At 52.8% G+C, this 12,751-nt stretch overlaps 1 protein-coding gene across 1 annotated transcript in view; it reads left to right on the top strand.

Moving 5' to 3' along the window:
- Positions 1-12,751, top strand: part of Rims4 (regulating synaptic membrane exocytosis 4) — a 57,798-nt gene extending 45,047 nt beyond the window's left edge. The window contains exons 3-6 of the mRNA XM_048349483.1: positions 5,649-5,761; positions 5,986-6,087; positions 6,571-6,710; positions 9,455-12,751. Coding sequence (XP_048205440.1) covers positions 5,649-5,761; positions 5,986-6,087; positions 6,571-6,710; positions 9,455-9,673 — 574 coding nt within the window. The 3' untranslated portion in view covers positions 9,674-12,751. The remainder of the gene's footprint in view (positions 1-5,648; positions 5,762-5,985; positions 6,088-6,570; positions 6,711-9,454) is intronic.

Genomic DNA, 12,751 nt, shown 5'->3' with positions numbered 1-12,751 from the left:
CAGACTGCAGGTTGCTATTCTATGCAAGGCACAGGGCCTTTGAGTACCAGACTCCCACATCTATGGATTCAGCCAGCCTTAGATGGAAAATACTTGGAAGAGTAATTGTCTGTGTACTGAACTTGTGCATACCTTTCTTTTCTTGTCCTATTCCCTGAATCATGCACTTAAACAACCATTTGCATGGGATTTATATTGTGGTAGCTACTCTAAGTTAACCATAGTTTTTTTAAGTATACAAGAGAATATGCATGTGTTATATGCAACTACTATGCTGTCTTATTTAAAGGATTTGACCATCCATGGGTTTTGGTGTTCATGGGACATCCTGGGACCAACACCTTGGAGATGCCAAAGGTCAGATGTATTATAGTGGGGAAGAAGGTGGACTCTGGCTGGGCACCAGTGGCTCATACCTGTAATCCTAGTGGATCAGGAAGCTGAGATCTGAGGATCACTTTAACCTAGCCCTGGCAGAAAAAATCTGTGATTCTTATCCCCAATTAAACAACAAAAAGCTGCAAGCAGAGCTGTGGCACAAGAAGTAGAGCATCAGCCTTGAGCAAAAAAGCTAAGGGACAGTGCCCAGGCCCTGTGTTCAAGTCCCAGTACTGATACAGAAGAAAGAAAGAAAGAAAGAAAGGAAGGAAGGAAGAAAGAAAGAAAGGAAGGAAGAAAGAAAGAAAGAGGGGGGAGGGAGGGAGGGAGGAAGAGAAAGAGAAAGAAAGAGGGAGGGAGGGAAGGAAAGAAAGAAGGGAAGGAAGGAAAGAACGAAAGAGAGAGAGGGAGGGAAGGAAGGAAGGAAAAGGAAAACAGAACTCTGAGTCAGACCTTTGGGGTTCAAATCTCAGGGTCTACCACTTCCTAGCAGAGTGATCTTGATTGCATTACTGACAGTTCTGTGCCTTAGTTTACCCTTCTGTAAAACAGGAATTCGTAAGTACCTATAGATTTGAGAGGATTAAATGAGTTAACATTGGTGACTCAAGACTATGAGTGCTTGACTCATGACAAGGTTTTGGTAAATAAAAGCCAAATCCCTAGCGCCATGCCCACAAGCCACGCTGCGGTGGAGGGGGGATCAGGATGGCGTGACGCGGTGGGTCCTGGCACGTGCCCAGTGCTGCTGTAGTGTTTGTTTGTTTTTGCCAGTCCTGGGCCTTGGACTCAGGGCCTGACCACTGTCCCTGGCTTCCTTTTTGCTCAAGGCCAGCACTCTGCCACTTGAGCCACAGCGCCACTTCTGGCCGTTTTCTCTATATGTGGTGCTGGGGAATCGAACCCAGGGCCTCATGTATACGAGGCAAGCTCTCTTGCCACTAGGCCATATCCCCAGCCCCGGTAGTGTTTGTTTTGAAAGCTAGAATTTACCCTGACTCCATTGAAGTATTCGGGAGCAATTTGAGCGTACCATGAAATTCACATTTGCTCAGTCAGGCGCAATTTCATCCATGAGAAACACTAGGTAAGTGCAGAAAAGCATTTCCACCTGGGAATCCACACGACCCAAACAGCCATGCACCCTCAGTTTACCAGCTGCTCAGTATGAGGTGTTGTGTTCAGCGGTGAGCTTGTCTCTGCCCTCCCTCACCACTTGCCAGTATCTCACCGCCACTCCCACAAGCAAAACTTGGGAATTTCAAGCTAAAGAGCCATATTTCTTGACCGTCTGGGCATGTATGAGATAGCGCCGCCCTATTTACGGGGTCCCTGGGCTGTGATCCTCATGGCACAGTAGGTTTTGGGATCGCAGATCGTGTGTAGCAGCAGAATTTGAGGTACTGTAGGTGTGGCAAGTGGACAGGTGGCCATGGGGGTGGGGGTGGGGTGTGAATAAACAGACAGGAAGCCCATGAACTCCTGGGACCTCTTATTAATTTTAGAAATTTTCTAATTGCTTTTATAGAGGTGTTGTACAGAGGATAAAGAGTACATTTCTTTCTGGACAGTGTCGCTCCTTCCCTCGCTCTCTCCCAGTTTTTCCCACCCATCCTCACCCGTTTTGAGCATAGTGTCCAATGAGTACCACTGCTGCCTTTGTTCACCCTTTGTCCCTCCATTTCGGTGCCTTCTCTAACGTTTCCAAAGACCTGGGACCTCTTAGAATCGCATAGCCTGTCATATTCACCAGTATTGTGTGACCTTTTCATTTCTGATGCCAGTGAGACTGGGGATCCATCTGGAAGAGACAATGGCCTGGAACCTGCAAGTAATCCAATGACTTCTTTAACTATCAAGGACACAGGAAAGCCAGGAGCCCCCCCCTCCCATACACACACACTCAAAGGTTAATAATAAAAGACAAATGGGTTTTAGCCCCACAAAACAAAACTAACAAGATTTGAGATGCAGGAAATCTCATTTCACCATTAATACGAAATAAAAAGCCAGCAGAACACGGTATAATCCTGTTTCTGGGCTCTGCCTCTGCCCATGTGGCTTTCATCCCCAGCAAGACCCAGCTGCTGCCAGCCCCCCCTCCCCACCGCCCCGGATGTCATGGGCTTGGTCATCCAGATGCCCGCCTTCCTAACAGGGCCGGAACCAGCAATGCCATGGAAACACCAAGACAGAGAGGAGGCTATCTCAGGACAGCCCACCTTGATTCACTCAGGAGCTGCTCTGTGCTGAGCCCTGAGGTATCTCAAGGATCAGCCCCAGCAGTTCAGCAGTACAATGACTATGTCGATCCGTTAGATGGGGGAAACTGCAATTCAGAGAAGTTGAGAACCTGCCCCAGATTGCACAGCACTAGAAGCCAGGCTATAGACTGTGCCAAAGGTCCAGTCTCAATCACTGTCCCTTATTCTTCCAGGTTGAGAACAGCTGGAGGGTTTGACAGTCTTTGGGAGCCTGCTTTTTGAGTGAGCTCCTGTTGCACAAAAGGACAACTATGTGACACTTTGCAACTCAGCATAATTTCATACTGTGGTTAATGGATCCTGTCAGCAGGGAATTTTGAAACATTAGCTAGTGATGCGCCATAAGCAATGGCCATTTTGATGGCTGCTACTACCTAATCTTTTTGACAGATAGGAACACTGACTGAAGGGCAGTAGCAGTAGCAACTTGACTGAGTAGCTACCGAGGCATAGAACCAGGTCTGATTTTGTTGCCTTTGCCTTTGGGTCCTACTCTGGGGAAGCTTCTGAAGTGGGGTAGTCTCTGCTGCCTTTGTACCTCTGGTCAGTGGGGACCGAGTACGTGATCCCCGTCTCCAGCCCCACAGAGAATGCGATCATATGCCCCCGGGGCGCCAGCCTGGTTCCTTGGCAGTCGGCAAGGCACCCTGGGATGGGAAATCAGGCAGCCGCCCAGATATTAGAAACAATTACTGCTAATTACCAGGCCTGCCAGTTCCCCATTGTGTGCTCACACCCCACCAGGAACTAGGGAGCAGACAATGGTGATGTTGGAGGAAACTTTCAATTTCGGGCGGGTGGCAGGAGGCCTCGCTCTGCCTCAGAGTCCGGGCTCCCTCTGCACCCTGGAACCCAAAAGGCTGAGCCCTCTGTCTCTGTCTCTCTGGTGTTTGAAGCTCACATCCACTTTCCAGAGTGGGTCCTGGGCACCTCCAGAGGACCTACAGGGAGGGTGGGATGGAGACCCACGCAGGAAGGCATGGAACACTCAAAGATCCAGGTGACTGGAATGGCTCTGACACCCATCCTACCTGGGGAGCTGTCAGTGATGTTGGCTTAGTCCTGTGCTGCTGGCCCCATGAAGGCAGGGTTTGCGAGCTCAGGCCTGGCCCTTCATACCAGTGCTGGGCTATGGTTACTGTTTGTTCTTTGCTTCTCTGAGTTCACCCACATCTAGAGGCTCAGACAACTGGCCTCTGTGGTTCTTTCTCTTGGGTGCACTAGAACATGTGTATGCTCCTCTGTCTGGGGTCTAGAGGGACAGACAGCCTCAGAGACTCTGCCAGGATCACCTAGCTAGCCATTTCTGCAAAACACTGTGCCTTTCCCTCAGCTCCACCCACCAAGAAGGGTAACACAGACCTTTTGCTTTCAGATAGCCCAATCCTGTCTGGGATTTTTTATGACACCCCCCCCCCCAGCACCAGTAGTGTAACCAGAGACTACAGACCTGCCTGAAGACCCCCCCCCAGTCACCTCTTCCCCCCCTCACTGACTGCCTCTATCAGGCTTGTACTGCCTTTGCTTGGAGCAGGACCATCTGGCTTTGTACCTATCTTTACAAGTCTGTTTCTTTCATTTGGAACTAAAAGGCCAAGAAGCCGAAGCTTCCGGTCTCTGCGTCCTCCTGGGTCATCTGGGCTGTGAAGCAGTGGATGTCAGCCTCCCTGTGCGTGGGGTGGGACAGGCCTGGATTGGGCATGGGCTGTAGGATATGACAGTGAAAAGTACTTGTCTCGAAAGTGTCAAGTTATGCTTCTGTCTTTGGCTCTGCCAACAACTTACACAGAAATAGGATCTCTTGGCAGTACTGGATCCCTCGCTCAGCTTTTAGTCTTTGGGGGCCTGCTTTTCACTCCCCAGAGAGTAGAAATGCCTGGCTTGGATCAGGCATTATCCTCGGATTCATCATCTCTGCCCAGAGGTCAGGCTCACCAATTTTGCTGGACCAATGTGGGTTTTCTCTGAATAATGGTGGATGAGCTTGAGTCAGTCAGATAAGGACCAGATGAGAAAATAGGTTGTGAATACCTTGCTCTTAAAGTCTGGTTGGATGTGCTACTTGGTGCTTCTCATTCGCTACTCAGAAGAGATCCTATAAAAGGAAGCATTACTGTTTCCGGTATAGAGGTTGGAAAGAGATGATTAGAGGTAAAATGGGAGAGGGAAACTAATGAACACTAGGTTACACAAAATAATAGTAATGGATGTTATTGACTTATGTAACCTAAAGGAGGAGATGAAAGAACTTGCTTCAGGCAGGGCTTGATCCAGGACCTCACCCAATGCCACCAATCTGATAGCTTCATCCTTGGGCTCCACCAAAAGCCCCAGTTCTAGGTCTTGGGGCCCGCTGGAATGAGAAGTTAGAGCTTCACACTCCCCACACTTCACACAGTTTCCAGGCCAGATTCTTGTTCCTGCCTCTGAGCCAGTCCCTGGCCAAGGGGAAGGAATGTCTTGATTGGCCAGCTGAGCTGTCAGCCAGCCCAGGTCTGTTCCCCCCCCTTGCAGTGACGTGTGATTTGGGGGTCCTCAAAGGAGATTCGAGGCCTTGTTAACAAAAGAAGGAGAGTGTGCATTGCACAGCACACCTCGGAATCTGAAGCTGCCATCCTGGTTCCCCAAACCCTTGTGCACAGAGGTTTTCTCGGCCTTGTGGTCAACATATATTCTGGTTCAGTGGTGGAGTGCAGAGGTCTTAGACACAAGGGCGGGATGTGATAGGATTCTAATTAGCTCCAGTCTTTGGCGACACTTGAAATATCAAGGCACTGAGCCATGTGAGCTAGCAGTTGACAAACCCGACCTCCCAGGATTCTTACAGCCACCCCAAGTTTAGGTCAGTCTGCCCACTCCCTGGAGGCAAACCAGAGGCTTAGAGAGGAGAGGCTGCCGGTAAGTGCGGGCAGGAGCACCACGGAGTAGAGGCCGCTCCGGGCCTGCCTGTCAGAGCTCTGTCGGCCCCTGGGAACCCATGTGTTGTTTTATCTTTTCATCTTTCAGCCTTAACTATGGAGGAGTCTGCCTGGCATCAGATGCCCAGTTCAGTGACTTCCTGGGCAGCATGGGGCCAGCCCAGTTTGTGGGCCGCCAGACCCTGGCCACCACCCCCATGGGTAAGTGCCCCAGGGACACATGGATGAAGGCCCTGCATCTCTCTCCCATCCTCTCTTCTGAGCTCCCGATGCAGAGCCTGGCCCACACTCCCAAGCCCTTGCCAGAACCTAGGCTCGGGGTTCAGTTTGGTTCTGGTCTCCTTTGGGCTGGGGAAAGGGCTGTCACCCCCATTCACAGAGGGGAAGGAGCCATCCTCCACGCTCATCTCTGCCGCCTCTTTCAGGGGACGTGGAGATCGGCTTGCAGGAGCGCAATGGTCAGCTAGAAGTGGACATCATCCAGGCTCGGGGACTGACAGCCAAGCCAGGATCCAAGACACTGCCAGGTGAGGGGCTCCCTCCCCTCAGCAGGGTCAGGGTAGAGGCTGGAAGAGAGAGGATGCAGCCTAGCTGCGGAAGAACCCTCTGCCCCAACTCTAGTGTCTTCCGTGAGAGTGCTGGTTTAGGGCTTGTCTGGGATCCCAGCTGAGACTGCCTGTCAACCGTGTCAGGTCCCCGCTGGACCTGGCACCTGCAGGGCAGGGCTTCTGCCGTGTGTGTCAGTGGTACCCAGTTAGCATGTGTCCAGTGGGTTATCAGCAGTGAGTATGTGAGCGGGGGGAGCGGGGAGGCAGGCAGGACTGAAGGAGGAGCAGACCTACCCATCCCTGCCGCTCCTGTCACCCACCCCATGGGCCCCTAACACTGGCCACAGGCCCCTTCCCAGGGACCTCCTTTCCCTGGCAGTAGGTGGTAGCCCCCTCTGTAGTGCTCTTTGTCCACCATTTGAGGGCCAGCCTAGAACATTGCCTGCCGGCCTCTCTCCCCAGCGGCCTACATCAAGGCGTACCTATTGGAGAATGGCGTCTGCATTGCCAAGAAGAAAACCAAAGTCGCTCGCAAGTCGCTGGACCCGCTGTACAACCAGGTGCTGCTGTTTCCTGAGAGTCCCCAGGGCAAAGTCTTGCAGGTAAGGGGTAGTGTGTGTGTGTGTGTGTGTGTGTGTGTGTGTGTGTGTGTGTGACATCAAGGTAGGGGGGTCTGAGGGCCTCACCTGGAGGAAGCGAAGCTCACATCTTCCTGTGCCACTGTGAGCAAGCCCCTTTCTGAGTGAGCAAGCTCCCTCCTGAGCCTTTGCTTTTTCATCTCGAAAATGGGGCACAGGTAGTATTTGCCTGATGGCATTACATGGCAATGTGTGTGTGCTGGTGTAAGAAGAGTTCCCACTGGAGCTGGGAATGTGGCTTAGTGGTAGAATGTTTGCCTAGCATGCATGAAGCCTTGGGTTCGGTTCCTCAGCACCACATAAACAGAAAAAGCTGGAAGTGGCGCTGTGGCTCAAGTGGTAGAGTGCTGAGCAGAAAGGAGCCAGGGACAGTGCTCAGGCCCCGAGTTCAAGCCCCAGGACTGGCAAAAAAAAAAAAAAAAAAAAGAGTTCCCACAAGCTTGACCTGCAGTGATGTTCTACAAATAGCTGTCATGATCATTGTCATCAACAAAGTCTGGAGCAAGGGGTTTGGCCTGGGCCCCCAGGGTAAGGGCAGGAATCTGTTGAGGACTGCAGAGAAAGGTCTGTTTCCAGCTGTCACGAAGATGTTGATGGTCACTCTGGCTGGAGCTGAAGAGTGATACATTGTGGGTCCAACAGGTGAAGCCCACGGGAGCCCTGCGCCTGCTCTCACTTGCTACCTAGGCACCTCTGCCTGCTTCTGTCATTACATTCAACCCAGGAAAGGCAGTGCGGGTGGAGCCAGGGGGTTAAAGTTGCCACCACAGAGACCGAATGTGGGAAACCCAGATTCTACCTAGGGCAAAGATTTTTGGCCTGTGGCTTGAGAACCACTGTGACTTGTAAAGTCAACTTTAGTAGATCTCAAGAAGCATTTTTTAAATGGGTGTTTGAGCATATGGCTCAGGTGGAGTGCTTTCTCAGAATAGTGTACGTGAGGCCCTGGGTTCCATCCCCACCCCCATGGCGGGAAGGCGTTAAAAATGAGATGTTTATCGCTCTTCATAAGGTCAGTATGATTTCGTGGAATGTGTTCTATGTGTGCACTCGGGGCCGGGGGGTGGTGGTGGTGAATTAATTTCTATTGCTATTAAAACTTCCTGAAAACAGCTGCTAGCCTGGAGGTAGTCCAACACCAGGGAAAATGGCCAGAAGACCACCAGGGGCTGGTGCTGCCTGCTGGATGGAAGTTTCTGGCCTTTGGTACACATCCCTGGCTGGGATGTGGAGGGGACCTGGAAACAGAACACGGACATGGATAGATGCAGGACAGACCTGCCATGTGTGGCACATCTGTCTGTCTGTCTGTCTCTCTCAATCTCCTCCTTGTATGGGGACACCAATCAGATCTGACTGGAGCCTACCCTAATAGCCTCATTTTAACATAATCACCTCTTTAAAAGCCCAGTCTCCAAATACAGTCACAGTTGGAGGCCTTGGTGCTTATGAATTATGGGGGACACAGTTTAGCCCATGTCACCAGTGAAAACACACGTGTACATGCCAGAATCTGCTGCTCACTAGCTACCTGAGGAGCACTGAGGACTTAACCGAGTAGCCTGAGCTGATGATGTCACTTCTCTGAGCCTTAGTTTAGACAGTGACAGCTGTGACATGAGCTCATTCCATGTAGAGTTGTGTCCATGGGAGGCTTACAGTAGATCCTAGCCAGCCCCCTTTGTGGATAAAGAGCACCAGACAGCCTACCAGGAGTTTGGCATCCTCTCCCTCCTTTGATCCTTTCAGATAAGCTGAGCTGATATCATTGCATTTACAGCCATAAACACTGAGGCTAAGTGACATCACCATATTCAATGCATGAGATGAGCAAGGTTGAGTGGAGGTGTTGGGTTGGGAGGGAAGTAGGCGAATGATGAAAGGGCTGACATTGATCCGGATGCATTGTATTCATAAACTGACTTGTTGGAGGGTAACTCCTTTGTACAACTACTTAAATATAATGAAAATACATATTAAAAGAAAAAAACAGGCAGAGAGCTGGGTATGGTAGTGTGTGCCTATAATTCCAGCACTTGGGAGGCAGAGACAGGAAGGAGGATCTGAAATTCAAGAGCTGAGTTACATGAGTTATATTCAAAACCAAGAAAACACAGAAGAGCCAGAGTCCGTTAAGAGTCTTGTGTCAGATTCTGAGACTGGGGGCCGTGCTTTAAGCCACAGGCCCTGTCGAGTGGCTGAGCCAGCCTACCTTTGTAAAGGGAGCCAGAGCTAGAAGCTGAGGCACAAGATGGAAAATGAGGGTCCTGCAGCCAGCCAGGCTGTCTCCTGGTAAGTCTTAACCAAGATATTGAATGGCCCTGCAGAAAAAGGTTGATTAGATTGAGAAAGGAGGCTTAACATGTCAGCTACTTGGTGAAACTTTGTTCCTCATGCAGTTGGGGGCTTTTAGAAGCAGTGGACCAATGGGGAAACTGTTAGGGGACTCCTGATTTAGGGCTAGGCTCAAAGATAAGGTGCATGGAGGATGGAATCAAGAGGACAAGCCTGGAGATACAAATCAGACATCACAGCTAGCATAGGCACATAGGAGCCAGGAAGAATACCAGTGGACTTGAGTGATTTTAAGGAGGTAGGTTCTACAGCATTCAGGCAAATTGGCCAAGGGGACCTCAGGTACTGACTGGCCTTGGGTTGTGGGAGACAGGGACAGGCTTTGAACTCGGTGTCTCTTGCTTGCCTCGCAGGTGATCGTGTGGGGAAACTACGGGCGGATGGAAAGGAAGCAGTTCATGGGTGTGGCCCGCGTGCTGCTGGAGGAGCTGGACTTGACCACCCTGGCCGTGGGCTGGTACAAGCTCTTCCCCACCTCCTCCATGGTGGACCCAGCCACAGGTCCCCTGCTCCGGCAGGCATCCCAGTTGTCCCTCGAGAGTACCGTAGGGCCCTGTGGCGAGCGATCTTAGTGCCAGGGATGGGGAAGGGCTCCCCAAGATGGCCTGGAGACTGCCCAGCCCTTACCTGGGACCCCAGGCCCAGGGGCACACTGGACAGAGGAGGATGGGGTTCTCCCCCACTGTGGGGAAATGAAATGGGGAGACCTGCCCCCCTTGGGCCCCTCCTCACCCCTTTGCCTCGTACCCCTGACACCTTCCCTCTCCCGATGGGTTGGCTGCACTTTTGACTTGGCCAGTGTAGACCTGGTGGATGTGGCTGTACATGGAGAAAGACTGAGGCGGGTGAGCACATCGCTCACCCTCCCCAATACCGTTCCACGCGTCCCCCTCTCGCCTCCTCGGAAGCTTGCTGCCCGGAGCCAAGTCCAGAACCCAGCCGGCCATCTCCATGGTGCCAATTACCAGCAAGTGTCTTTCCTGCGGCACCGGGTTCAGGCAGCTACTCCTGCCCTAGAGCTGATGGGGCAGCTTTGCAAGGATCCGGAGCCAGCTCCCGGGGGTCCAGAGCCCCCTACTTGAAGAGGAGCTCTGGCTTCCCTCTGCCTGCCCATGGAAGGAGCTTTGCCGCAGCCTGTCTGAGTCCATCTGTCCATCCCCTCCTGCCTGCCCCTCTTCTGGTGGCTGTAGGAGCCAGGGGCCAGCAGGGACCAAAGGAAAGGAGATGTCTGAAGCTGGTAGACTCCCAGGGTGCCTTGCTCTGCTGGTCTGGGAACTGGAGAGGACACTGTCACCTGTGCTTTGGTAGAAAAGAGGTGTGGGACTCTGAGTTTCCAGAACCCCACACCCAGGGAGCTCACTGTCTGGGCATAGAGGGCACACTAGGGTACACAGGGGAGGCTGAGGAAAACTGAGGCTGGGATTGGTGGTGCCAAGGTAAGGCTCTCCAAATGGGAGAGCCTCTCCTTTTGAATGAGGTCAAAGGTCATTTGTCTATCCCTGGGCCTTCAGGCCAAGGGAAGTGGGGGGCCATTAGAGCCCCCCCTCCCATTTTAGTCTTTTTAAATAACTCATTCTGTACTAAGGGCAGAACCCACTGCCTGGGCCTCAGTCACCTTGGCTCAAGGAGAGATGGTGTTGGGGAAGGAGTGGGAAAGCAGAGCTGAGCATTGGGAGGCCTGGGTAGCTGCCTTTCCCATGGCTCTCCCCTTGCCGGGGCCTGTGGGAACCCTTATTGCATGCAGGAGGTGGCAGGCTGGCCCCTCTTTATAGAAGCACATTTCTGCCACCTCCCCTGGGAGGCACCAACAGCCTGCCATCCTCTTCACCTAGTCCCTGCTGTGTAGGGCGTAGTCCAGGTTAGCTAGGTAGTTAGAGTTCACATCCTGGGGCCTATCCTTAGCTCAGAAGTAGTCTTTCCCAAGTCCCAGGCCAGGGGTGGGGAGAGGAAGCCCCATACATTCCAGGAGATGTCTGGCTGGCCCGGGCTGGACCAGACAGCCTGGGGAGGCTAGCCCTTCCTCCTCCCCTTCCTTCTCCCTTTCCTGTAGGGTTATACACCCCTCCCCAGCCCCCCACCTCCCCGTGATACTCAGTGTTCTGATGTGTTATCCTTGGCCCTGATTTTCCTGACAAGGCGCCTCTGAGGGTTGCTGGGCCCGGAGGAGGGGCCTGGACTGCTTTAGAGGGGGCCGTTTTTCTACAGAGGAGGCCCGGGCTGTTCTGGCCCTTCATTCCTGGTCCACCAGGGATTCTTGCCCCTTAGAAATTCTCCCTGTCCCTTAGCTTGGTTAAGCCCTGGGTGACCTTTAACATGTTCTGATGGAGTTTTGTCACCTCCATGCAGCCTCTTGGGTACCTAGGGAAGGGGAGGTCGAGATGGGCTCTTCTCAGCCAGCTGGGCATCAGAGCTCCGCCATGCCCGGGGCCCGGACGAGGGAGCAGGGCTCCAGTAGGCTCCCATCCAAGGCCCATAGTCAGTACCTCCCCTACTTATTATTATTTTTTAACCCATGTGACTGCTGCTTGTTTAGTACTCACTAATTGGAATCTTTCTGGCCAGGAGAGAGAGTGCCTTCTCTCTCCAGCATCGTTGCTATGGTTGTTCAGGGGTGGGGCAGAGCCTGGGCATCCCAAGCAGGGTCAGGGGTGGGGAGCTCAGCTCTGACGTGGTCCTCTCAGCCTGAGCCCTCCCTGGACCGTCTGCATCCGCGCAGAGCTCGGAGAGACAGAGACTGAGAGAGCTCCAAAGCAATAACAACACCCCGGGGGTGGTCACCGAGGATCCCCTCACTGATTTTTGTGTTTGTTCTGTGAAATCTCCCTCACCTCCTGGAGGGGTGGGGTGGGGGCTGGAGCCCTGATTCTTTGTATCATCATCGTAAGCATGTGCCCCCCTTTCCAAGGGGCTGTGACCATTGGGTGTGGGAACCATTTCTGTCCTCACCGAGGGAGGGGTGTCGGGGAGGGAAGCGATTATTTTCATCTCTGGCTTTGGGGAGCCTTTATGCTCAGCCTCTCTCTGCTGCTGTTTGGCCCATTGCGAACCAGATTCCACCATTGGGAAAGGGGCAGAGAGGGTCCAGGGGAGGTTGGGGTCTCTAGGTGGGATTCTTTCTTGTCCCTGGGTAGAGATCCTGCTGGTGTGGGAGGGTGGAGGCCGGCTTGCTCTACTTTCTGTCCCCCAGAGCACTTGTTCTTTACTGGGGAACCTTTAGTCCACTACCATTTTACAGATGCCAGGCCTGGGAAGAGCCACCCTGGGGTCACCTGGGGATACAGCGGCACCCCAGCCTGAGTCTCTTTGCATCTGACTGAGCTGGAGCCGGGGTGGGCCAAGTAGAACTGCATCTTGTACTTCTTTCATCTCTTCAGAGCCTGCTAGAGTCTCCTAGTTCCCCGCCCCCCCGCCCGCCAAGTATGAGCAGAACAAGTTGTACCCCCCTGAGAGGTTAAGAGCTCAGCGCAGGAAGTGATGTGCTCAAGGCCCTCCCGCACTTGAGCCCCTGGGAGCAGAGCAAAGGGCTCCATTGTGCTTCTTTCCTGCAGTGCGTTCTCTGTGCCTGGGCCCTCTCTCTCTGCCACCATCAGTGTTTCTGGGCTCCACAGCCCTGCCTGGGTCCATCTACCAGACCAGTGTCTGTTGAGACT

This window comes from Perognathus longimembris, chromosome 6 (genome assembly GCF_023159225.1).
Source record: "Perognathus longimembris pacificus isolate PPM17 chromosome 6, ASM2315922v1, whole genome shotgun sequence".
Taxonomy (NCBI): domain Eukaryota; kingdom Metazoa; phylum Chordata; class Mammalia; order Rodentia; family Heteromyidae; genus Perognathus; species Perognathus longimembris.
This window is presented reverse-complemented; position numbering and strand designations above follow the sequence as displayed.